Here is a 26,432-nt window from a genome sequence, read left to right as displayed (position 1 = left end):
AACAGTAATACTAGGAAAATGTGCACACAGCTTGTATGTACGTGGCGGTCAGCCTAGTAGCCTTTTAAAATGTTGTCCTATAAATGCCTGCATTGGGCACACAATTTCATCTCATCTGGGAGGTCAGCTCTGACAAGCTTGGGCAAAGAAAATGACTTTTCCAGTGCACCTGCAAGAGCTATTGCCTTGTATGTGATGACCGTTTCTTTCTGTGTTGCTTCTCTAACAATGTGCTGGATATTACATCTGTGAAGCTGGGCAGTTATGGAATGTAGCCCCCCTACCAGTAGCGTTCAGGTACAATAGGTGGCTGAAAAGGTACACTCTTTTAAAAAGAGACAATATTTATTTATTGCTGCTGGTTTTCCTGCCCATAGTGAAGGAGTGTGTCCTATCAGTATATACCCAGAAGACAACAATAACAACCATCTTGTCAGCCTTGGATGGCAGTAAAATATTTTATTCCGACACACTTCCTGTGAACAGTTCAAATCATTAATTTGAAGAGAAATCTCTTTAAGTGGGTATCTGTGTGTATTTTATACTAAATTAGTTATACTGTTTTCGTGTTTCTAGACTAACACTGTATTTTTATGGCATTATAAACCATCTGTGGAAATGTCACTGGAACTGCTTGCCCTTTAAGTGTCATTCAAATACATGCTGTTTCCTGTTCTTATTTAGGTATGTCATCGATGATGAATATATCAGCTCTTCAGGTGCCAAATTTCCAGTCAAATGGTCACCTCCTGAAGTCTTTCATTTCAAAAAATATAGCAGCAAATCAGATGTCTGGTCATTTGGTAAGCTGATTAGGTGAATGTGTAACATACCACGCTTTCCCAAAATGACAGATGTGATTTAAGAAAGTGTAACTTTTTACTCACGCTACCTACCTTAAACTTTAGTCTTTCCCATCTTTCAAATCTTGCCTACATTGGACAAGTGTGGTTTTCAGTAGAAAGACTCCGTGCCTAAAAATTAGATTTTGACTGAAATGTGCGTTCTTGGTAAGCTCCCATTAGCCAAATACACATTCATCTCAGTTTCATGGACCACTACTTTAGCTGACTTAAAAGAGAGCAGAATTATATTAGCTGAAAATGTTTGCGGTTGACTCTCTTCGTTCAGCTCAGGTTGCCCATGTTTTCATGCATTTTTCAGTACACAAAAAACCAAGAGTGGGTTTTGTTCCTCTAATGTTGTTAAACAGCTTGTGGGTTTGGGGTTTTTGTTTTGTCCTAAATATTTTGGTTCACTTCTAGGTGTACTGATGTGGGAAGTTTTCACAGAAGGCAAAATGCCTTTTGAAAGTAAGTCAAATTCTGAAGTTGTCCGTGAGATTTCTCGGGGTAACCGACTTTATCGACCACATTTGGCATCACATACCGTGTACAAAGTCATGTACAGCTGCTGGCATGAGGTTTGTTGCCTCTTTTTTCCTGTGATATTACTTTATTATTAATTTGTAAATCTAAATTATTAATTTGTGGATCTAAAAGCAATCTTAAAAAACTGAGGCATTAAATCCTTATTTCACACCTGTGGCATCCTCAGTATCTCTCACTATGCTTTTCACAAATCACGCCTAGGTTTACATCTCTGTTTCTTTCAACTGTTGCATCTAATAAATATAAAGCACATCATCTATATTGGACAAGGTCTAGAGCATCCCTGATTTTGAATATGCCACTATTGTCTCGCTTCTCTACTGTATCAAATACCTTTTTGACACCTCTGTCATGCGTGGCTTTCTCTAGCTCTGCTCTGAATGATAACCTTAACACATGCACATACAAAGTGGATATGCCCACTAGACATGGATTTTAAACCCCATTCTTGAAGTGTACATCAGTTACCTCTGTACATCACTGCAGCTCCTAGGCTGCACCCCTTTCACACTTGCCGCTCTGATTTAGCACTTGATGCTCTTTCTCCATCTCTCCAGCACCTATTTCTTTCTATATTGATAGCAAAACGTTGATTTCATCAACTTCTCCATCTGACTAACCCCTTCAGGTCCCTCCTTCTCTGGTGTCTACAGGAAACAAATCTTTAATTTTAAATAAAAGGTAGTTTCAGAAGAAGCTTGCATGCAATGCTTTCATGTAAGTAGCCAGGCCTACACTGCGGGTAGCTGGGAAACCTTGATGCTTCCATTGTCTCCTTTATCCTGCTTCTCCTTTCTTGCCAATCTTTTAACCCCATATGAAATTTTTAGATCCTGAGTAAAAAAAGCTTAAGAGACTGAAATCTCAACTGCATCTAGCTTGCTTGCTTACTGCAAACATCCATCAGGATGCCAGCCAGCAGATGGGGAAGAAGTTTTGTCTTCTGTCTGCCATCAGCTAGAAGTTGGTTCCTTACTGAGCTGTACTACATCAAATGATACAGCAGGGAAGATCCTTTTTCAGCAACCCAGGAAACATTCCAGAGTATCATGATTTCCTGAGAAGTAGGGCTTTCTAGTGACCTGTTGCAGGGGAGAAATCCTATAGGAATTCTGGTCCAGAATTAAAATAAAGAAATTTCCAGAACTCTTGGAAAAACGGCTGTGTTCATGCTGCTGGTGTCATGAAGAAGAGATTATTTTTTTCCCTCAAATTATAAACTTGATCTTTTCTTCTGTATTAATAAAATAAAATGTAATTTTAAAGTGGTAGCTCATATGTACTTATAACCACCTTCTGAAGTCAGGTACTATAATTTACCTATCTGCTAACATAAATTTATCCTCTGCTTTTCTTTTCAGAAACCTGAAGGACGTCCTGCTTTTGCAGAGTTAATAGAGACTCTCACAGATATAACAGAGATGGGATAACAAGAGAATTTACACCAATATATTTACTGAAAGGTTAGCATTAAGCATGTCAATAATGTAGCTGGTACAGAAAACCTCAGCCTTTTACAGCAGTCTCTATACTTAACTTGCAGTACCAGCATCCTCCATATAGAAGCAGCTGTTCGGGCTCGGCTAATTTTTACTCATTTGAGAAAGACAACTTGGGATATTGGTTCAGGACTGTCAAGGCTTTGTTTTCATGATTAGAGCAAAGAATATCCTGTCTGGAAAGAAGTAACAAAGCTTACTCACCTTATAGGCCTTTTTATTTATTATTTTGCTCAGAGCTAACACTAATCCCTGTAACAGTATTATTTATTTGGTACTTAATAGGACTTATGCACCGGGGAATACTGATTGGCAGCAGAAAACATGATGGAAGAACCTCTGATTAAGATCTAGCTAGATCATGTTTAAAGGCAAGCCCTTTTGCAGTGCAAAGCATCCGACACTGAAGAAATGGAGCAGGGTTCCAGAAGGGGCAGCAAGCTAAGTGACCGACTGCTGGAGCAGCGCCCACGTGTGTGCCTGTACCTACTGCTGTGGATAAAGGCAGGCAAAGGGAGCAAAGGCAGCAGTTAGCATTCAGCAGCTCCCAGGTCACATCAGAGCAGCTGGAAAGACTGAGCATCCCTGAAGCATTTTAAACCTGCATCGCAGGTCAAGGCGTCTTCTCTACCAATTCTGTATAAACAAAGAGTAAGGATTATTTTTTCTAAATGTCTCCCACGGTTTTCCAGTATTGTCTCCCATTTCTCACCTGCTGCTGCCTACTCAAATGCCCGTGCTTGCCTTAGTCCTCCCTTTGCAAGTTAACGGGCAAGTTAAAGCTGGAACCCGACAGTAAAATGAAGTGTTTTGCATTAGTTTAGCTCAGATTGATCCTGTGATACCTGACATGGACAATGTCTATAACCCTACTTTTTACCTTATTGTTCACTTTAACTTTTAAATCTTAATTGTGGTCAATACAAATACGTTATAGAGAAGAAAAGGTGGATGAAGTTCTTGATTTTTTAATATAAAGTAGTCATTACATATGTGATTGCATTGTGAATTATATATAGGTAAATACATCACAATATTTAGTTTTATAGCACTTTGTAGACAAAATATGTAAAACACATTAGCTAAAGAATCATTGAGTTACACACAATTTAATTTTTTTATTTCCAAATATAAAAAATTACTGTAGCAATAAAATGCAATATACCAAACAACCCAAGTTTTGAATTTCCAGAATATGACGGCATCTCTTGGTCAAATCCAGTCCTGGCATTAATCATTCATCTTTACTGCAATAGTATTTTGATAGCTATCATCCCTTGGGAAAGGAAGTTGTTAGTCCTATTTTTTGAACATTTGGGAATACCTTCAAACACACTTCTAAGGTATTTCTGCTTCAAGTGAAGCAGGATATCCCTGTTGTTTCATATGATCTGCTAAAAGAATTGCTATCAACTGATGTCACTGTTTACTTCTGTAATTGACTTATTTATGAACATTCAGTTCCTTATCAGACCTATGATTAAATACAGATCTATATAACACAATACACACATCGAGCTCACCACAATTTATGCCCAGCCCACAGAATTACAAGGCTTTTCAGCAGATGATGTGCTACAAATGTGAAATTCAAACTGTCTCTGCAATATAAAAGTACGTGGGGGCTTTTAATAACGTATGAGGCATCTTTTTTAAAAGCTTTTGTAAAACTGGTTTTGCCACATTTATTTCTGCAAGTTAATATGTAATACACGATGGTACCATACAGTAAAAGCCAGCTCCATTAGGTTTATGTAACCAAAGTATCCTGCTCATGCCTGTTTCACTGAGTTGTCCCATGGTGAACACGCAGCCATCCTTGAAACATGTTGGTCTAATACGCAGAGCCAGGAACGCTTGCCTACCAGGCTTCAGCTTCTCAATATGGTCTTTCTGTAGGCTGTTTTGGGAAAATTACAAGTAGGCTGTTACTAACACTCTGACGCAGATAAATTTAACAGTTGCTATCATCAGGCTGACAGCAAATAAGTGAAAAAGCGCTACAACATACTTCAGTCAGTGAAACTAGTGCTTAATCAGCAAAAAGAAAGGTCTACAGGACAAAGGCCAGGTATCTACAGTGTGTTTACTTACCTGAGCAGCTACACCCATACATGAAAACTATAGGCCACCTTAGTCCTCGTGGTGCCTCTAAGCTCCAATCAGACTCTTGACTGTACTGAAACAGGCAAAAATGGAAGTGTTTGTATGGGTGAACAGTGCATGCCACCCATGTCACTGACCATAACGGAGCACATGTGGCCAGACAGATGGCTGTTAGCTGGTTTTTTAAAACTTCTGTGTGATGAAAGAGAGACCTGGAAGAGCCATAAAGCTTAGGAAGCGACATAACACCCACACACAGGGCACGCCTGGTCAAAGGCTCTCTGAGCGCTGATGTTTCCTGATGAAAAGCTCAGCTGGTGTTCCCTGATCAAACAGAAGAAAACTTGTAGCAGGTCAGTACTATGGATGGGAGGAAAAAAGGCAGAATTCCCAGCTTCTGTGCACCAGCTGTGCTGCTTAGGCTGTATCTATGTTCTATAAAAGAGCCACACTGCTGACAAACTGGAATGTATCTTCAGAAAGTGAAGTGGCTTCCCTTGTTAAAAGTACTTCTGATGAGTAATGCAATCAGCTACTCATGTGTGCAGGTGTGGTGACATGTACCTGCAGTACCATTTGGTTTTCAGCCCAGCTTCCCCCCTGCCCTGTGAACAGGGTGACCCTGCAGACGCACAAGTGCACATCACCAGCGCCATGCACACAGCACCAGCCTGGCTCCCACTCAGCATGCCCATCCCATTGTGAACCACTTTAAAACCTGTCAGAAAGAAGTGAGCTACAGGAAACCCACTCTGCTAAAAGAATCAAGGGATCATTTAGGTTGGAAAAGACCTTTAAGATCACCAAGTCCAACTGTCAGCTGACAAGTCCACCACTAAACCGTGTCCCTAAGTATTTTTAAATACCCCCTGCCCAGGGATGATGACTCAGCTGCTTCCCTGGGCAGCCTGCTCCAATGCTTGACAATCCTTTTGGTGAAGAAATTTTTCCTAATATCCAGCCTAAACCTCCCTGGCACCACTTGAGGCTGTTTCCTCTCATCGTATCGCTTGTCACCTGGGAAAAGACACCGACACCCACCTCGCTACAACCTTCTTTCAGGTAGTATTTTCTAATACAGTGCCAATTCTGTTTTGCTGGAATTTAAACAGCAAGTGAATGGCATTTGCTAGAAGTATGTAATTCCCCATGTAGCTCCAGGACGCCATCGTGATGAGTAAAGAGGCTGAAGTTTTGAATCTGTACTCTGGGATGGAAATTCTTTATAGCGTGGCTGTTCTAGGTGTGGCTGGGAAGGCAGGTAAAGGAAGATGGTAGAACAGGTTTCTATAGAGACTAATACCTGTGTATTTCCTTCCAGTCTCCTTGCAGATTATTTAACCTATCCAAGCCTTCTTGACCTACCTACATTTAGTCAGTCAGTGTAGCTATGTAATGAATTTAATTGCTCATTAATTTGTCCTGAGGTATGGTAGTAATGACTAGTTGCCAAGATTTGTTTTGTATCAGCATGTAAAAGCCGTAATTTGGTTAGCAACGTATTGGCTCTGAGGTTTTCTATGTTCTAGTTCTTAACCATGTGCCCTACTTTCCAAAACACTTCAAATTACTTTAGATAATATTATTCATTTTGTTGTCCCCAAATCAGGGTTCATCACCTGGTGTGCAAAAGCTGATGAACCCACAGCTGAGATGTTTATTTCATGTCTGCACAGATGGGTGCTAGGTGGTAAATCCAAACTTAACGCTCCTTCTCCTGGTTTTAGGACATTTATATACAGTTGAACAAACAGCAAATTGCTATACAACATGATTGGCTATAACTCATTTAAAAATATTATATACGGTACGCATGCTCCAGAGGTTGTGTGTGTGTGTGTGTGTACCTTTTCAAAGTTTCTGCTTCAAGGGGAGTTACTTTTACTATTATAATTACATTATAATGAGAGTAGGTTACTTGTGACTAGTTTGTCTCAGCCATTAGTGGGTCTGCAAATGTTTTTCTTACCCTGCTTCCACAACATTGACTCTACAGGGTCAATATGCCCGTGTTGTGCCTGTATTCCGCCAGCCTCATCAGTTCCTTGGATTATTTCACATTTCTCCTTTGGTCTTTTGTTAATTTCACTGCCTGGAAAACCTGACAACTCACTGAAATACTCTCCATCAAGACTGGCCATGAGAAAGAGATCCCTAACACATCAGCTTTGGCTTCTCTTCCCTAGTTTAGATGGAAAGGCATTTTCACTTACCCCTTATTTTTGTCCCTCAAAATCCCTGTCTTTTGACCACTAAGCATCAGCATTAAATTTTCCTTGCCGATGCTTTGTACAGAACAAATCTAGAAAAACTGGGTAATTCTGTAGAAGAAGTTAAAACATCCAGATCTCCCCATACTCTTCTCTCCAGTTCCATCATAACATTTCAGACCTTTTAGCTCAAGGTGAATATATAGTACTTTCACACTTGGTTTTTCTAGGGGAGTAGGAAATTTGCTTTCCTATCAGAAAAACTAGTAAAAGTCAAAGCTACTAAAAGGAGGCCATGATCAGGTCAGATGCACATGAACTGCAGGGACATTAGTCAGACCTTCCTCATCTAGGATCCACTTACATGTACCTAGGACCAGCTGCTAAAATCGGGATTATTCTCTTTGGATCCATCAGATAGATAGTGTTTAAATACTTACCAGAAATATGAATTACACTCCTTTTTATCCTTTCTTTAAAAACCAGATCATTTAGTACATAATCCAGGAATAATTTATTACAAGAGCAATATTAGCATAATTTCACTAAAAATTAAAGTTATTCCAAATTAATAACTAAATATAAACATTTTAAAAAATAATGTCTCTTATAGCACAAGTTTTTTTATACAAAACATAATAATTTACTTCTTAAAATGATAGACTTCTTGTACACCATGAAAATAAGCATTAACTTGGTTTTCTGACATTGTAGGAAAATAACATTATTTTCCTAGAAGATGTTATTTATGTATAAAAGCAGATACATGAGTCCAGTAGGAAATACAGAATTTTTCCTGGTATATGTTAACTGACTGCCAGGAGTTGGTATAAAAAGATACCCTTCTCAAAGAAAGTATCTTAAAAAAACACCAACACACATCCATTCAAGAATTGGACTGGTTGCTTTTTTGTACAAATAACCCATTTGGTCACCCCACAGTGATGATTGTATAAGCAAACAGAAGGGCCACGAGCTATACAAAATGATTTCTTTTTCTCTTTTTAGGGTCAATCAATACTTTCTCCAGTTATTCTTTAAATTGTATGAGTAATTCACAGTGAAAAGCAATGCAATTTTTTGTTAAAAGGCAAACTGTAAAGAAAACTCCATCTTTGGTCTTTTTATTATTTGTTTTACCTGTTTTTATCTATAAAGATTTTGTACCTTGAATGTGGCCGATAAAGCCAAAGTACTACCTACATTAACTAGGAAATAATGAAACTGTTTATAAATTTTCTTCTCTGAAGCTTTTTTAACACATGCATTTTAACAGCAAAGAATTGTGGCACGTTTTATCACCTGGGAAGCTAAAAAATATTCCAAAGCTGTATACAATGTCATATTTTCAAGAAAAGTACATTTTTGGTGAATGTACTTGGTAACACTGCTGCCACCTCCTGTACTGCTGGATGTACTTCTCAAATTAGGTAATCACAGTTGATAACCTGAATACCCATTGCCTAATGACATCTGGCCTTCTCTACCTGCAGTATTTTACATAGTACTGTGAGCAGAAGAACTGGACACGCTTTCCAGTATCACATTTTTCAGATATGCTCTTCATTGTAAAAATGAGGGTTTAGAAATAAGGTGGTTGATAGAATTTCTACTTCTTCCTGTAGGCATGTCAACTACAAAGCTAGCCAAGTGAAAAAAAGGTGCTTGGAACTCAAGAAATAACTTTAAGCTAGTATCCCTAGTGTTATTTTCTAGTTTTCGATAACTTCTAAAGCATCATTAAAAACAACTAACAACTGAGGTACTTCATGATTATCTTTCAAAAAGGAAACAACTGAAACAGAGCAAAGTCTTAGAAAGATTAGTCAGGATGAGCTTGGTACAATGCTCTGGGTGATGCTGTTTGTGTTGAGATAAGATATAGAGAGATGGCACAGCCTGTCTGAATAATTAGAAATGGTTCCACTGACGATATTAAAGGCATGTACTCTGAATAATTAGAGAAGATAAGGTGGGCACCTGAAGGAGATGAGGAGACCATGAGTCAGGAGATTGTTGAACAAAGAAAGTTGAAAGGTTTACTCCACCTAGACCCCACCCATTATGAATATGATGATTAGATGTCAAAATCAAATGAATATGTATGTAAAGATGTTGTAACCTCTCATGAAAACTGTATAAATTGCCTGACTTTTCACTGAAAACTTTGGAGCTAGTTTGTCCAGTGCGAACCGGCTAGCTCCCCAACGTTGCACGAAATAAATACCTTTGCTGCTTAAAGACAAAATTCGTCTCTGAGCAGTTACTCTGTGTCATTTTGGCATCACAACTGCACAACACAAACATATATGAAATATCAACAGCAACCTTTTTGTTCTTACAGCTAAATTAAGAGCTTTTTTTCACGGAACAATTCGCTATCCACCTGAAGTATCCACTTTTACTACACTCTTTGAACATTAGAGAATATACAGCCCAAGGAGGCTGAGGAGGTTCTGCTTGGCATATAGATCTCAGCTAATTAAAATCAGTTTTTAATTGCAGAAATGCTAGCATCCTCTGGCAAATGTTCTAGACTCACACTCAAAACCCCAAGAATTGGAAATACTACCTTTCTGATGAGCTCGTCATGACCCACACATCTGACTGCTGAAGGTACTTTCTTGCTCACCAAGTGGCAACAAAGGGGATTGTAATGAGTAAACCATGGACTGTGCAAACTTCTTGTGAGATAAAGATCAGTGACCACAACTGAGGAGCATACTGTGGTACAGATACTAATCTTCAAGGCCCACAGTGGGTTAATAGCTAAAACATCTAATAGTGGTGAATACTCATTTTTAGAAAAGATGAAAAGGCCAAACTAAAACAAAAGATGTTTTGATGTTTCTTACCCCTTGTTTACAGCCCTTCCTTTACCTAGTATTTTTAGAAATAGCAGATGGATTGGAAAATGGATTTTGCCTTAATAACGGAATATATGATAACAGGACTGTTCTGCTATTAAGAAACAATGATACCTTTCCCGAAAATGAGAAAAATTTTTGAAAAGCTTAATTTTGATGAATAGATGGAAATATTAGGAAGAAGTATGGAAAAAAGTGAAGTCCCTTCTTAAACCTCAAAGTAGTATAAAACAGAGTGGAAATTCTTAATTGCACATTCTGGTTTTCTTCTGCTTTTGAATACTTTATTCTTTCATCTTATGTAATTTTTTAAGCCAATAGCAACTGTTTGCAGGCCTTTAATGAATGTGCTTTTTCTTAAAATGTAATTGGTCATAGCTTTGAAATAAAAAGGTACATGTACATTTATGGATTTGCAATCTGTTCCTGATTCCTTGGGTAGAAGAGCTAAGGCTTTGCTGTCAAAAAATGGATTCTGAAGGAGACTGGTTACCAAGAACCATATTTAATAATTTTTTTGTGTGATGTCTATTCAAGGTTCATTGGTAGGCGATCAAAAGTGAAAAAATCTTGCATAAGATTTTATATTAAAAGCTAAAAGGGTTAAACACTGTTTTCTTCATATTGTATCTCCAATGAATACCCTCCATGTAGAGCATCTACAAGTTTGCTTGGCAGTAAATTATAAAAATAGAAAGCTAGCTGGAAATATTAAGGCCTCAGTAAGATAACAGCAGAGTACTTATCACTTCAGCAAGGATTATCTTTCATCATGATGGGAAAATTGCACTTTGGAAACATTGCTCACAAAGGCCATTCTTTTCTGCTAAAATTCTCCAATAGGAAATGCTGCTTAAGAAAAGGACAAAGTTTTTCAATGCCTAACATACAATCACTATCAGGTTTCTGTCATATTAATTACTGAACATTTTCATTCATTACTACCAACAACTAGCACACAGAGGAGTGCCCCACACTTAATGGGCCTTACAGTTTTCCAGAGAACTGCAGAAAAGAAGAGCATTCTGGCAGACACAGGTGTACTGAGTCTGCAATTCATGATACTTCAATGATGAACACCGCCTGAGTTTCACTGACTGAATAAAACGTTGTCCTCCTCATGTGCCAAAGCTGGGTCTTCCATGCTTTCCAGTAAAGTGTGACAGGTTTCGTATTCATGGTGTGGTAATGATGGTCCTTTGGCAACAGTGGACATCAACTGACTCCAAGTGATGTTAGTATTTTTGAAAGCGTGCAGCAGAAAAATGCCAATGATGATACTGCAGAATCCACTCAGGGTTCCAGTGATATCACCCAGGTCCATACTACTCCACTCCTTGAACAGGATGATAGAGCATGTCACAACCGTTGTGGTGAAACACACATAATAAATAGGTGTCACTAGAGATGTATTGAACACATCCAATGCTTTGTTGAGATAGTTGATCTGAGTACTGACTGAGAGCGCTAAGATGCCCACCAAAACAAAAACCAGTGGATGTCGATAAACTGGCTTCTGCTCCAGCATTTCTTTAATGGCAATGCCCAGGCCTTTCACAGATGAGACAGAGAAGGCACCAATGAGTGAGCAAATTAAAATATAGATCAGTATATTTGTCTGACCTCTCCTTGGAGCCACGATAAAAATCAGCATGAGGGCAACAACTGTTAGGAGAACAGCAAACGTAACAAACACTGTAAGAAAGAGGAAAGGGAAGAAGAGTAATGCACATGAGATAAACCACTGGACTACGTCCAAGTACATGCTGTAAGTTATTCAGTGTCCTGAACACTTCGCTATGAACTGTAGCACACGTTCATGACATTTGCATACAGACCTGGATCTTGCAGCTTTCTTTCCATCTCATCTAGTGAGGTGACTTCCTCCTCCTTGGGGGCATGAATAACCATGACCGTTGACCCCAAAATGCTCAGCACACAGCCCAGCTTTCCGTGAATATTCAGCTTCTCATTTAAAAAATAGGATGACAATATAGCACTGTTCAGCAAAATACAAATAAGAGCTTCAGCTCCACCAGCTACATGAGACATTCAAAATCTGTCTGTGTAACATGACAGTAATTCAAAACCTCTTTTGAATTTGGATATATGGGAAACCAGCCTGAAACAATACAATTTCAAAGGAGTTTTGCAAGAAGGTTGATCAGGACCAAGAAGGTCAGGTCAGGTTAGGTTTTAGGGGGGGTAACAACCGTGATCTTTCTCCTTCAGGTTGTTCAGGGTCTGAACTGCTCAAGGAACTTCTCGTTACTGATGCCCTGGGTCAGGGGTATGCACTCTCACACACCTGTAGATTGACCAGACTGACCAGCTGTTATTCTCTTCTAGAAATGGTTTAAAGCACTTCATTTGCTATTAGAACCAACACACACACAACTTTTGGAAACTTCCTCATCCCCCGCTGGGCTCTCCCACCCAGGCACGGTTTCTGCCTGGTTTGCCAGGACTCCCCCAAAACCACAGAGAAGGCACATCTCTGCGTTCAAACGGGACTGATCTCAGGCTCTCCAAGGGGTTCCAGATTTAGCCTAAAAATCCTAACACTGCCCAAATGAGATGACCTCACAGGGCACATGATTAGCGAGCTAGAGCACAGCTTAGGCACAGACACAGGCTTAATGGTGTGTGGACATGCTCACAAATAGTTTTTCAACCCACTGATCAAATTACAGCTATTTGTTTGCACAAGGGTAACGAGCTTACTGACATGAAGCTCTCATGATCTCTGTTTTATGAAAATTGGAGAGATTGCTTATCCATATCAAAGGAGAGGGTGTTCAAACTCAGGCTGTTTTGCAAAACAGCAGCAGGGCATCCAGTCAGTCTGCATTTACCTACAGGCTGATCCTAGCACAGCTGTCTGTGACCGAATTACACTGGTTTTGCTATAACAGAACAGCAGCATTTTTAGCAGTTAGATTACTGCAAGCATCTTTTAAAAAAAAATACATGGCCCAGGATGGTTTTAAACATAGTGTTTCATATACTTAAAAATAAAGAGTTTTACGTTTAAAATACAGCAATTCCATTTTGTAAAAAAATTACTTCCCAGAAAGCTTGTTGTAAGCATAATCCAAGTCTTTTCTGCTTCTGTGATAGCCATATTAATGTCTGTGCTTAAGTACTTGGAAATCATTTGTTTCTTCACACACAGGAAATAATGAGCAAGTAAAGGGCATTCATATTTCAGAAGAACCACAAATTTTAACTGTGCGTATTAAAAAAGCTAAAATTTTCTTTGCCTTCTTTCCAGAAGGACTTGGAAAAGACTAAGCAAACCCCAAATGCTTATTATGTGTGCCTTAACATGAAACTATGCTCCTACAAAACAGCAATGTTTTTTAAAACATTTTAGTGGGAGAACACTCTCTTGTAAAGTTTTGTCACAACTGAAGAACAGGATCAGACTTTTTAAAAAAGCTTCAGTTCTCTAGGAAGAGATAAATTATAGCCTTCTACTGCTGTGCATCAGCAGTGTATCTGGTATATGCTAATAAATACTTTATAATATAGGTGGAAGGCTGTTGGGAAAGCATATAGTGGTCTCATTTCCTCTACCCAGAAAACTCAGTTCTAAATAAGCAAGGAATCTTTCCACCAAGGAACAAAAAGCATTTCTTGTCCATATATTGCTTTTCAGTTTACTTATTAAAATTATCTGCTTTCAGCCAAAGACAGATTTTTCCCTCAGGCAGTGAATGCTTCATTTGTCAAGGTTTGCTTCCATTTTGTACTAACCTTATGAGAACACTCAGGGCACCCAAGGGGGTAACTAAGGTTGCAGGTGCAAAGGCATAGGCAGCAAAGTTTGCAGCTTCCCCCAATCCCACTGCAGAATAAAGAACATTTGGAACAGGTTGAATAGGGGGTGGTGGAATAAAAGGCATACTATTAGAAATATTTTGTACGGCAGCAAATCTAAACAAAAATCTTTTTTCTACAGTATGTATGCAAATTTTCCTTCAAAATTACCTGCATAACCTCCTTTAGACATAATAAAGGCTGAAGAAAGTTAAATACTTTCCCCCTAAGTACTCCTAGAAGCTGGATAGATTCAATGCCATTGCTTTTGACTTGATATTAAAGAAAAGGTTGTTACTCTGCAAAGAGCTCTAAACAGCACAGTATTTGAGAGATGGGATATCAGAATGGCTTCTGTCATAAAGGTGATTGCAAAGACATTTCTTTTAAGTGAAGGGAGTGAAAAATCAAGGAATAAATCTATTTAAAACATTCTGCTTTATGTGGCATTTTACATATAGGTTGAAAGGAAAGAGGTGACTTACTTGACAGCAATCCAGCCCACCAAAGCCATTCCTTCAAATAAGAATATCCACCTTGTCCTGAAAGTGGAAAAAACAATCTCCTCTTAGAAGAGAGATCACCTTACTACAATAAACAAAACTACAGCTTCCCATTTGCATCTAGTCCTACAAAGTACTGAAAGAGCATGTTACCTGGACGTGACATGAAGTATATTTTGTTTGATTTTGAGAGACATTTTTATTGATTGCTCTGCTGTGAGTGACTTGAACTTCTGAAAAATTATATTTGACTAAATATACATGGAGGGAAAGTTCCAAGCAAAAGCAAAATCTCCATCAAGCTTGCTGGTTATCTTAAGAAATACTGCAAAGTGCCTTCCCAGGTCATATCCCATATATTCATACACAGTCAGCTGCAGTTTGAATCTGCTTGAAATTAGAAAGAAAAATGCCACTGCATAGAAAAATGCCACTGCATATATTAATTTTTTTGACATAAAATATAAGCATTTTGAATATTCAGTAACACATTTTTTTCAAATACCCAAATTCTCTGGAACCATATATTGCAATAAACACAGCAAACAAAAGAAAAACTGCTAATGCTGTATATTTAAATCCATGCAAAGGGAATTGTGAGATTAGTCAACGCATCTTTTTCTAGCTATTCTTCTGTTGACTTTGATGAAAGAATAGTTGTACTGACTGTAGAAACTTTTGTATTAAGTACCCTTTCTACAGCTCATTGCACTTCCTTTACAAAAAAACACAAAACAAATCCTAAACCCAGTTGCCATCTTAAGACTTTCCGAGGGGGGAAAAGGATGGAAAAAAGAGAGATAAAGCTATTTTGAAGGGTAAGATGGAGCATTTTATTTGGTAACTAACTGTTGTCAGGGAGGAAATATCACCAGCTCACTAGACTTAAAACTCACCACTGCACCCATAGCCCTAGGAATTCTGAAATCCCAGTCCCTGTAATCACACACAAAGAAATAATACTGTATCTCCATCCCTAGCCAAGACAGGACTTCTGTTCCCTGTTGAAGCACAACAGTTTTCAACTATGATGGCTTTAAAGATGTGATCTGTGACTCGAACCTTGATTTTGCAAAGTTATAAGAGGCATTTGTGTCCCCAGCAGGAGCAAGGCAGGCACCACTGCTTACCAGCTCGGCAGACTCCTTTGTCTGCTAGTTTCAAAAGTCCTTTCTTCTTCAATATGAAACTAGAACCAATAAAGATACTGGAACCTATTGCCAAAGCCAAGCCAATGTAGAGGCGATACTTGCTTCCAGATGGCATGGAAATGCTCTGGTTCGTTTCATTGAGAGTCCCATCCATAGAGGAGAGGAGAGAAGAGCGTGATTCAGACACGTTGATGATCTGGCACCACGCTTGGCAGGAGTCATGGCAAGCAAAAGACAGCACAGCACCTGGGAGGAGAAAAAGGAGGATGAGTGATTCCTGAGCCAGGCACAGCTCCGGAGGAGCCCCGTCCTCACTCTGCTCACTCCTTTCCATGTCTTCCCAGAGCACTTATCATTTCTGACCATGCAAATAACTCACAAAACCTACCTAAAATACACACTGCTGCCCCAGGTCATTACCCACTCCTGTAATTCACTGATGCGTCCATTATTTTATATATATATATATATATATATATATATATATTTTGCACTACATTGGCTCAGTCAAGCAATTGGGGCAATACCAAGGAATGCATCAAATATTATCTTCAATGTAAAATTCAACTTAAAAACTTGGAAGCTAACCTGAAACCTCAAGATGAAAGGGTTCTTTTGTGTTGTGCAGACCACATCCCCAAAACACAAACATATAGCCAAACCCATGATTTCAGCCTTTCCTGCTAGAGCAAGCCTGCTGTGATTCCAGGCTTCTGCTTCTACATTTGTACCTGAGATTTGGAAACAACAAATAAAAGAGACGGAAACTCTACAAAGGGAGCAAACTCTTGCTACATGAGGGCACTAATATGTTTTATTAGCATGTACAGTGACTACTGAGTGAGCCAGATCTTCTTTGACCATTCATAAAATTTTGGGGTGGAGGCCTCATTACACCTCACAGCAATTGCCAGCTCACCTCAAAGCCCCCTAGCTGGAGGAAGACCGCAGCCTGCAAGGGCCAGTCCCCCTGGCCATGCCTGCCACGCAGCTGCAGAGCGTGTGATCCTCAGCTGGGACTGAAGCTTCACACTCTCAGCCAGCCCACCCTTAGCAGCATCATTACTATGGCAGCCCGTGGGGGCAACTTCACTGTCATCAGCCTAGACATGCTTTTTTAAAGGAAGGTATTGCATTTCTGAGAACAAACGGAGTCGCTGTTTTGCGTGGGGAAGGAGGGGACAGGCAGCAATGATGCAACAGGGCTTACAGTGGTCTAGGCTGACGTTTCACAGTTTCTCATGGTAGCCTGCATCATGCAAACAGCATGGATCAGACAGTCTAGGCTGGAATAGCTTTTAAAGACAACCTTTTTGGAAATAAGAGGTCTTAGTGTGAAGACATGTTGAAATACGAAACAGCTGACGCAGAAGTACAAAAGCTCGGTCCACTGTGATTCATACAAAGCATTAGATGCCACAAACAATTTTGCTTTGCATGTTTCCCCTTTAATTAAAAAATTAAAGTAACACATAAAAGAGTCATCCTGCTGAGTGGTACCATCAGTGATACACTCACTTTTTTTTCAACTGAAAAAAACACTTGGAGACTTGGTAGAAAAGGATGTGCTTCTGTGTCTGTGCATACTTCAGCTCTGCAAATACTAATGTTCGGTCAAAAGTACTTCACTGCACAATTAACTACAAGCAGACTTGGATAATTCACCTAATACTGTTTAGGAAGGAATATTGAAAATATTGAAAGTATAAAACCAGTATGAAATTTGACAGCATATCTTCATTTGCACCTGACAATATCAATACTAACACTGGTAGACACCACCCTTTACAAGTAAGGAACTAGAATGCATACCTGCTCCCAGCTTTCCTGTGGAATACCATACAACAAACATACTACAGGAAGTTACTATTTGTTTTTCAGGCTGTGCAGTCACATTTCCTTGTTTGCCACGAGAGTTTCTTCAAGAGGAGTTGTTTTGTATTGCTAATCAAGACTTTGTAAAAATGGCCCCACAAGATAAGTATGCCCATACCCTGTAGCTGAAGATTAAAATCTTAAAGAACTTATATCTACATGAAATTACTTTTGTGTAGTACGTAGGATAGATAGTATTGTGCCATCTTATAATTACAAGAAGCTGCAATTTCATAATGTAAAAGAAACTGAATTTGCATCTCATTCTGAAAGTATTTTAAAATCCTAATATATTAGCACAGTCTTAGAAGTAGAAGAATTTTGCATAAAGTTTTGACATAATTATTAAAGATTAAAATACAAACAAAAATTACAGAGAAGTCATTTAAGCATAAATGTTTCTCTTAGCTAACACATACCAGGACAAGGCAAAAAAAGCAGCGAGCTTGCCAGTGGATGTAATCCCTTAGCCGTCTCTGCCTTTTAATGATGCTAAACCAGACTGGTCGTGGTTGTACCACCACCACTCAGCTACTACAGGCTTTATGTGAAAACCAGCAATACTTTTTGCCTTTACCTAAAAGAAAGCATGAAGATAAAAACTCCTGATAAATACGGTCTTTTAGCTACCTGCAATGGTAAAGGCAGCTTTCTATCAGTATGTTGGGTTTCTTCAGTGAAAAAAGTAACATTCTTCCCTCCTTTTTTTGTGAATGGTGTCCTTCCATTTAGCTGGAGATGAATGGCAAGCTTATTCCCTTTCACAGGACACTACTTTTTCTACTGATTCTTAAGTTTTCCATTCCCCAGCAGACTTGATGACATCAAATTATGAAAATTTAATTATGCCATCTGTAGTAAGTCTCTCGGTGACTGCCACAGGATGCTTCTCTCCTTTCTGAAGTACCACCTTTGCTCACACTTACAAAGACATGTCGGATCTTTTGCCTGTTCCATCTGCCAGCTGAGAAGAGTCATCCTGAATGGTTGTGATCTCTGTTTATTGTGCTGAGAAGCTTTCCCTCGTTTTAAAAGGCATGTCATTTGTTCCACTCGCATGCAAAGTGGTACATCATTCCACTGTTCAAAGAACCACCTGAGAGCTGGGAAGAGGAGGTGATCCAGGAATTACTGTTACTTTATTGCCCACTGTGAAGGGTGTGAAGATCACCTGGAAGGACTGAGGAAGCTCTGAGGCTGCCTGGCTCGCTCAGCACCCAGTTTCCACAGCTAAGCTAGTTTCTCCTCCCATTTCCAAACACCACGAACCCGTCAGCAGAACTCCTCCTTGCAGAAATAAACTCTCCCAGCTCTGACTCAAGGCCGATGGCAACAGGGAACCCGTCTGCGTTCAGGCAGCCACTGTTGCAACTTCTGAAGTTTCTACAGTTCAGCTACATCTGAAAACGTTCCCTCCAACACCTACATCTTCTCCAAGTTGGGCAGATCCGCCAGCCTGGTACTACACGCTCCTTGTAGCAAGTTTAACTTGCTGTCATTCTGCAGTCCTGCGGGAGCCTAGGGCTAATGTCCCCTTTGGTCCCTTAGTGACAGCCAGCTTGGCTTTTACTCTGCCACTGAAGGTACTGGTCCCAAGTCATCGGGAAAACTATTTGCTTTGATTAGCCTGGTAATGTGGCCATTTTCATGGCACTCCTGAGCCAGCTCACACCTGGCAGGAACCCGGGGAACACCAAGCCGGCTTTCACCAAGGTCCGAACGTAGATGTGCCGAGAAGCAGCAAGGGTTTGTCCCCGGCGCACCCCCATCCACAGAAATGCACAACGGACGCTGAAAAGAGGGCTCAGACACGAGCCGGCCACGGGAGAGGCGGCGCAGGAGCCTCCCCGGCGATGGAGCCGCGCTCCTCGGCACACCGCGGCGTGACACCGCGTCGTGACAGCGCTGCGCTCCTCGCAACACCGCTGCGTGACACCGCGGCGTGACAGCGCTGCGCAGCGCGGCGGACGCAAGCAGGAGTCGCGACAGCCGCTCCCGTGCGGCGGGCGCAGGGGCAGCGAGGGGGCTGGAGCGCTCCCCGCCCCCCCCCCCCCCCCCCTCCGCGCAGGTACCGCGCCCTCACCTGCGCCCACGGCCGCGCACGCCCCGCGCAGCGCCGCGCCCCAAGCGCCGCGCACCCCCCGCGCTCTGCCCGCCCCCCCCCCGCGCCCGCACAGACCGACCGGTGCGGCAGGACGGGCTGGCGGGCAGCGCCTCCGGGTGCCCCATGGCTCCGCGGGCTCCGCAGCGGCCCGGCGGCGGCGGGGGCGGCTCCTCCCGGGCGGGCGCGGCCCGGCGCACCCTGCGCGCCCGCTGTGCCGCCCGCGGCCCCCGGCCTGGCACCGGGAGGCGGGCGGAGGTGACGGTCCCTGCCGCGGCTGCGGGCGCGGAGCGGACAGGCCGGGCTCCAGCAGTGACCCCCAGCGGGGTCTAGTTTCTGTTACTCGGTGTAAAGTCCCGGTCCTCACCCGGGAACTCCCACGAGCCCACCTGAGCACCGAAGGGCAAGGTCCCGGGGACCCGGCCGTACTTGTGCCTGCTGGAAGCCTCTATGGACTGCATTTCCCCCCTTCGCACCGGGGAGGAGAGCCGAGCCGTTCCGATGGCGAGCGGCCGCGCCAGCGGGCGATGGGCGGCCTGCACCAGCTGAGCATCCCAGCTCCGCAGAACTAGGGCAGCGTCTGGCGGTGACTCCCTGTGGTTGAACCGGCTCCAGGGTGTTGTAAGAAACACTTCCCTTTATTACCCCATCAATAGTTCCAAGGTAGAAGGCTAAGCGCTTGTTTTTAACGTGGTTAAGTGAAACACATCTGTAAAATGTATGGCTCAATAAACCATCACATGCTAAGCTAGGGCTGCCCAGCAAACTTTCTGGGGCAGGCTGAAGACCTTTAGCATGCACCAGAACTTCCCAGACTGGAGCCAAACCGAGCTGAAATTTAACACAGCTCCACAGAGCACTGCAGGGACGTGCTGGCTGAGGCGAGCAGAGCTGTAACCGTGCTTTGCAGCATGGCACCTACATTACTCGTCTTTGGTTTTGAAAAGTTTTAGCTGTTGTGCAGACTGGAGAAATACAGTGACCGTGTCAGCAAGGTAACTCGGTTTTCCCTGCCTTAGGCATCCTGGACTCTGCAGTTCTGGGGTTAAACTGAGAGTTTCAATGTCTTAGTCTCATTTTTTATTTCTGTATTTGTTTTCTAATGTAAGCTATGTTAGGAGAAAAGGAGCATTGCATTTGTTTTTGTGCATTTAATTACAATTATTACAATTTCATTACAATAATTACAATGTCTATGTTACAAGAACTTAAATGGAAGGTGGCCTGAACTGAGTGCAGTCTACTTTATAGAAAGTGTTTGACTTCTCTGTTTTAACGTTTCTAAAACACAGGTTACTGCTACAGAAGTGCAATGATTTTAAATAGTATTTAACACTGGAAAATTAAAGTCTTAAAGCACAATCTGAAAATTTGGGAGCAAACTTCCATCTTCTTGCACAACATAAGCATGCCTAGAGGATAAAACCACGTATATGGACTGATGCATGTCTGTGGTCTGCTCTCAACTCCTATTTTGGTTCTGTGCCCCCTCAGATCTGTCAGCTCTGTGTGTTCACACCTGCGTTTCTGTCAAAATGTGTCATTTTTTTTCCAGCTTCCTGCAATTTGACTGAAGCACATGAAATGTCAATTTTGCAAGCAACTCGGCAGAACTGCAGAGATGAAGGGAAGTGGTAACATCTGCAAGGGCTTGCTGAAGCAGCAGAGAGGGTGGGAGCGAGTGAGCTGTCAAAGACCACCTCTTCCCCTGGCACAGCTCTTGCTGCCCTGCTGGTCAATGCTACACTGCGGTGCGGTGCCCAAAAGCAGAATACTGGGAAACGGCGCAGTCAACACTTCTGCAGATCTGCCTCTGTGTAGGCCAGCTCCTTTAGCAGGCTATGGACATCAAAAACTTTTCAACTGATGAATAAAATATTTAATCTGAGATACGGATTGTCAACAGCCAACTGAATATGATATGTCCAGGTGGCCAGGAAGGCCAATAGCACCCCGGCTTGTATCAGAAATGGTGTGGCCAGCAGGACAAGGGCAGTGATCATCCCCCTGTGCTCAGCACTGGTGAGGCTGCACACTGAATACCGTGTTCAGTTTTGGGTCCCTTATGACAAGAAGGACATTGAGGTGCTGTAGTGTGTCCAGAGAAGGGCAACAAAGCTGGTGAAGGGTCTGGGTCACAAGTCTTATGAGGAGCAGCTGAGGGAACTGGGGGTGTTTAGCCTGGATGAGGCTCCGGGGAGACCTTATCACACTCTACAAATAGCTGAAAGGAGGATGTAGTGAGGTGGGTGTCATCTCTTTTCCCAGTTAATGAGCAAAAGGATGAGAGGAAATGGCCTCAAATTGCACAAAGGGAGGCTTAGATTGGATATTAGGAAAAAAATTCTTCACTGAAAGGGTTATCAAGCACTGGAACAGGCTGCCCAGGGATGTGGTTGGGTCGCCATTCCTGGAGGTGTTTACAAGATGTGTAGATGTGGCGCTTAGGGACATGGTTTAGTGGTGGACTGGATGTTCTTAAGGGTCTTTTGCGACTATACATTTCTTTGTTTCTTGGTTGAAAATCTTTATATAGCTCATGCTTCATGTTTTAAAATCTGCCATAAGCTGCGAACACACCATTAAACTCTTTCTGAGAAAAAATATGAAGTCACAAAAAACTTGTAGCTAACAATCCAAGTGAATGGACAGATGTAAAGAACATGCAATTTATAATATAGTTACAGAAGGGAGTGGCTACACTTCATGTGTGCATACAGGGTGTTGTATTGATGATTAGTACTTTGCATACTCAACTCACTTCAAAGAACTTTGAGACAATGCCAAGAAGAAAGAAACAACATAAAAGTAATTTATCAACATTGATAGATTTTTAATTACTTTGGATGACATGTAAAGGTCAAATGGGAAAAAATATAGTCTTGATATACAATCTTACCATCTGACATAAAGAGGAAAAAATGGCACCTATGACTGATGTAGATCAATGCCTGGATCATCAGCTAATGCAAATCAGCACAGGTCCAGTTATTTCAGTGCCAGCTATGGCTAAGCACAGATCATCCTTTTTGTGTATGAAGTAACAATTGCATGTACTAAGTCAAAGCAATTTTGTGGCAGTTCCCATTTCTCCACAAGAGAAGTAAGGATGTTACAAAACTCTGCTGTACCTTTCTGGGTTACTGAACTAAGATTTTCCATTAAATGTATGGAAAACGCAAGAGAGAAGTTATGTTAAAATTCTGTTACTTATGCAACGAATGAAAGATTTGCTGAAATTGACTGTTAAGCAAACTCTGACTTTAATTGTTGGTTTTCAATAAAAATGAAAGCACTGAACATCTAGCCAACTTTATACTTTTACATTTATAAATAAAATAGTCATTAGAAACTGCATTTTTATGCCTTAATAAATCCCATCTTGCCTTTGTGTTGGCCATTAATGACTTAATTAAACAAAGTTTGTGTGACTTCTTGGCTTTGTCATAAATTCTTTAATTTTGTTGAGCAATTTTTCTTCATACACATATGCATTGAGTTCCATACATCTGTTTGTTGTGGTTAAACTAAGCACCATACAGCTGCTTGCTCACTCCCCCTCAGTGGAATGGGGGAGAGAATTGGAGCAGTAGAAGTGAGAAAACTCGGGGGTTGAGATAAAGACAGTTTAATAAGTAAAGCAAAACAAGGAATTCATTCACCATTTCCCACGAACAGGCAGGTGTTCTGCCATCTCCAGGAAGGCAGGGCTCCATCATGTGTAACTGTTACTTGAGAAGACACAGGCCGTCACTCTGAGTGTGTCCCCCTTCCTTCTTCTTCCCCCAGCTTTATATACTGAGCACAATGTTCTATGGTATGGAATACCCCTTTGGCTGGTTCGGGTCAGCTGTCCTGGCTCTGCTCCCTCCCGGCTTCCTGTGCACCTGCTCACTGGCAGAGTGTGGGAAACTTGAAAAGTCCTTGATGTCAAGTAAGCCCTACTTAGCAACAACTAAAACATCACTGTGTTGTCAACATTATTTTCATTACAAATCCAAAACACAGCTCTGTACTAGCTACTGAGGAGAAAATTAACTCTGTCCAAGCCAAAACCAGGACAGTGTTATTATGCAGTCTTCAATTATATTATCATAAATACCGAAGACGATGACAACGGGTTTCAGCACAGTACGAAAAACTGTTCACTGTGAAGCTAGTCCAAGTGCAGACATGAAGCACATGAAGCAAGATCTATCTTCTTTCTTTTTTTTTTTTTTTTTTTTTTTTTTTTTTTTAAAGGACTATTTAGTGAACCTGCCTACGGCATTTTGAAGTCCTGCTCTCATTGCTTCCCTGTTCTGCATTACTCTGCCTGTAGTTTCTGCTGCCTGACAGGGTCCTAACACGAGCTCCGTTCAATACTGCAGCTACAGGCAGGTTTTTTACCTGTCCTGGCAAGCAGCCACACAAACATTGCTGAGCTGGATTTGACAGTGGAGCTCTGACCATGGGAACTCCACCTGTTCCAGATGCTGGGGATTTAGTGTAGACCTGTAGAAGCAACATGTAAAGGGGTTAATTTCAACGAAGACAAAAAATGGTGCCTCTAGGTTGCAGTTCAATAGGATTAGGTTGCTGTACTTGCTGTGAAGAGATTAATCCTATACATGTTGCCTTAAAAACACCCAGATAGTGCCACCTTAACTCCTACTTTACAACAATGAATGAAAGACAGGCAAGGCTAGATACATCAAACCTATTTTGACTACAGTGCATTTTCTACCACGCTTACATACATTGATGATCTTCTTTTAAGTAGAATTAACCTCAGCTGAGTTACCTTTGTATGTGTAAACATTTAACATCATTATTTTGTGCAACCATCCCAGATTTCCTATGTTATTTCAGTTTGAAATAAAATGCGCTAAACAGAAATCCTGACTGACTGTTCAGAGCTACTGGCATTCCTGCAGGGTCACCACACTTTCTTTATCCTGGTGATATTATTGAATGAAGTTCTAGGTTTTTCAGAGAGGCTTCTGGTGGGCCAGTCCCTCTGTTCCTTGCAGGTTACAGGTTAGGTGAAGAAACATCTCAAGCCACCCCAGCCTGGGTGGCCCAAGGATAGCCTCACTGCAGGTTCAGCTGAGGGTACACACATAACTGCTGGCACAGCCAGACACAGCACTTGTTGTGCCCACAGATATTTCAGAAGTGCTGATCTCTGCTCAGAGCAGTCATGCAAAAATTAGTCTGGACCTGGAAGATGCTGGTAAAAGGCTTCGGCATAGTCTTTTAGCACGCTGTGGGGTGCTGTACCATGTGCTTGATAGTGCTCATGTCCACAGAAGGCTTGCAGTCTGTCCAGTGCTTTCCAGTTCCATCTGCATATGGGAATCTAACACACCAACGCACATAAATTGCTTCTACTTCCCTCTCCATCAAGCACCCATTTAACGTAAAAGTAAAAATACGGTACCACCTGCTGGTGGGGATACTGTGTGCACCGATGGGTTTCCAGTCATCAGACCTCGCTGGGGCCGATTGTGCTTCATGACACTGATTTCCCTGAGACACTGGTCTACACAAAAGAGTATTAAATAATCCAGAAGCCCTGGAGCCATCTCAGCTACAGCACTTGCGACGTGACATTCATGGCTGAAATCGCATCAGCACTAGAAAAGACAGCACAATATTCGCAGAAAATAAGCTCATCAAAACCATGGTCCCAATCCAAAGACCCATCTCTGTACACAGCTACAACACAATAAGCTGAAAGGCAATGCTGTGCCATTAAAGCCTGCTTATTTATAAATAAATGCATATGGACAACGTATCTAGTGTTTTGGTTGCGGGTGTCTGAAACTCGAGGTAGCTTTAATAGGATTGAGAAGAATTACAGATGATGATAAAGCAAGATACAAAAATAGATTAAAGTTGGCCTACTAAAACAATAATCCATTAGTGCAGTCATTCTCCCATCAGTCAAGGTTACTCCACTGGAATATGGAATAACAGGAAAAATATCTGTGAAAAAATATTGATGCTAAACTAATGTAATTGTCAACGAAGTCAATGATAGCTATGTAATTAGCTTTTAAAGAAGAGCAGAACTGAGAACACTGTATTGAGCTCACCCAGAAATTGTTCTGCAAACTTCTTTGTAGGTATGTGAGGTCCTGGTCATTGTCAGACAAGGAACTGGTCTGGCCCAGTAGGACTCATCTTCCTCTGTTTGAGAACTACTTTGAAAAACTCCACAGTAAAACAGGTAAGAAAAAATAAGAGTTGCTTTACGGTATTGCTTATAGTAAAAGAAAACTGACTGTTCTCTACCAAATTAAAAAAGGTTCTCTGGCTTGAGAGATAGACTTGCCTGCCTTGGCTGGTCATCTAAAACTTTTGGACAAAGGTGTGCCCCAAATGCAGGAGTTCACAATTAGACACTCCATGCTACCACGTATTCACAAAATCACTGCTCCGCGTTGAACACTGAGATCTTTCAGACTGCAAACCAGGCAAAAAACCATGAGAATGACAGAGGTAAAACTGATCCTGATTCAATAGGAGCTGGATGCAGTGACCTTCCAAGATTCCTTTTATATCTATCATTTTAAAATGGGAGTTGTTTTTCAGCCCTTCAAAGGAAACAGTGAAACATAAGCTAGAACTTAGAAGATTATTCACTTCTTTGTCCATTTGTTATGTTGCATACTGTGCACTTACTGTGGATTTGCATCCACTGAGCATAATGTTATGCGTTTCCTCATTGACCTTTAACATTTTATTTAATACATGTTCTGTTAAATTTCAAAAACATATTCTTTTTTCCTAGAAAATGGACTGACTGTCTTCAGGGTTGGAAAACCGTAGCAGCAGATGTGTCAAATTTGTTTCTCTGGCCGGGAGGCTGACCTGTGATACTGAGCATCACTGTGGGTTTGTGATTAAACCTACAATGTGT

The 26,432-nt window shown here is 41.3% G+C and overlaps 2 protein-coding genes across 9 annotated transcripts in view; one reads left to right on the top strand and one right to left on the bottom strand.

Annotated features, from left to right (window-relative positions):
- The window catches only part of TXK (TXK tyrosine kinase), a 28,041-nt gene extending 16,921 nt beyond the window's left edge, over nucleotides 1–11,120 (top strand). The window contains exons 12-15 of one of the 6 annotated variants that reach the window (XR_008733152.1): nucleotides 685–803; nucleotides 1,266–1,313; nucleotides 2,753–2,854; nucleotides 3,176–11,120. Coding sequence is in view for 5 of the 6 variants with exons in the window: in XM_055716021.1 (XP_055571996.1) it covers nucleotides 685–803; nucleotides 1,266–1,423; nucleotides 2,753–2,821 (346 nt within the window). In the remaining variant the exon portion in view is untranslated. Of the gene's footprint in view, nucleotides 1–684; nucleotides 804–1,265; nucleotides 1,424–2,752 lie in introns of all 6 variants that reach the window. The other 5 variants (XM_055716021.1, XM_005433598.4, XM_055716044.1 and 2 more) reach the window with 5 other exon arrangements.
- Nucleotides 5,685–20,357, bottom strand: NIPAL1 (NIPA like domain containing 1). 3 transcript variants are annotated; one of them, XM_027797282.2, is made up of 6 exons: nucleotides 19,955–20,357; nucleotides 15,529–15,795; nucleotides 14,381–14,437; nucleotides 13,833–13,923; nucleotides 11,912–12,072; nucleotides 5,685–11,768 (listed from the first exon to the last, which is right to left on the bottom strand). In XM_027797282.2, the coding sequence occupies exons 2-6, from the start codon at nucleotides 15,701–15,703 to the stop codon at nucleotides 11,164–11,166; spliced, it is 1,089 nt and encodes a 362-aa protein (XP_027653083.1). In that variant the 5' UTR covers nucleotides 15,704–15,795; nucleotides 19,955–20,357; the 3' UTR covers nucleotides 5,685–11,163. The 3 variants fall into 3 exon arrangements, with proteins under 3 accessions (XP_027653083.1, XP_055572040.1, XP_005433679.3); XM_055716065.1 differs by lacking the exon at nucleotides 19,955–20,357 and adding an exon at nucleotides 19,608–19,760; XM_005433622.4 differs by lacking the exon at nucleotides 19,955–20,357 and having other exon boundaries at nucleotides 15,529–15,980.
- Nucleotides 20,358–26,432: the final 6,075 nt, after the last annotated feature.

This window comes from Falco cherrug, chromosome 1 (assembly GCF_023634085.1).
Source record: "Falco cherrug isolate bFalChe1 chromosome 1, bFalChe1.pri, whole genome shotgun sequence".
NCBI classification, from domain to species: Eukaryota; Metazoa; Chordata; class Aves; order Falconiformes; family Falconidae; genus Falco; species Falco cherrug.
Note: the sequence above shows the minus strand (reverse complement) of the source record. Positions and strands in the feature narration are given on the sequence as shown.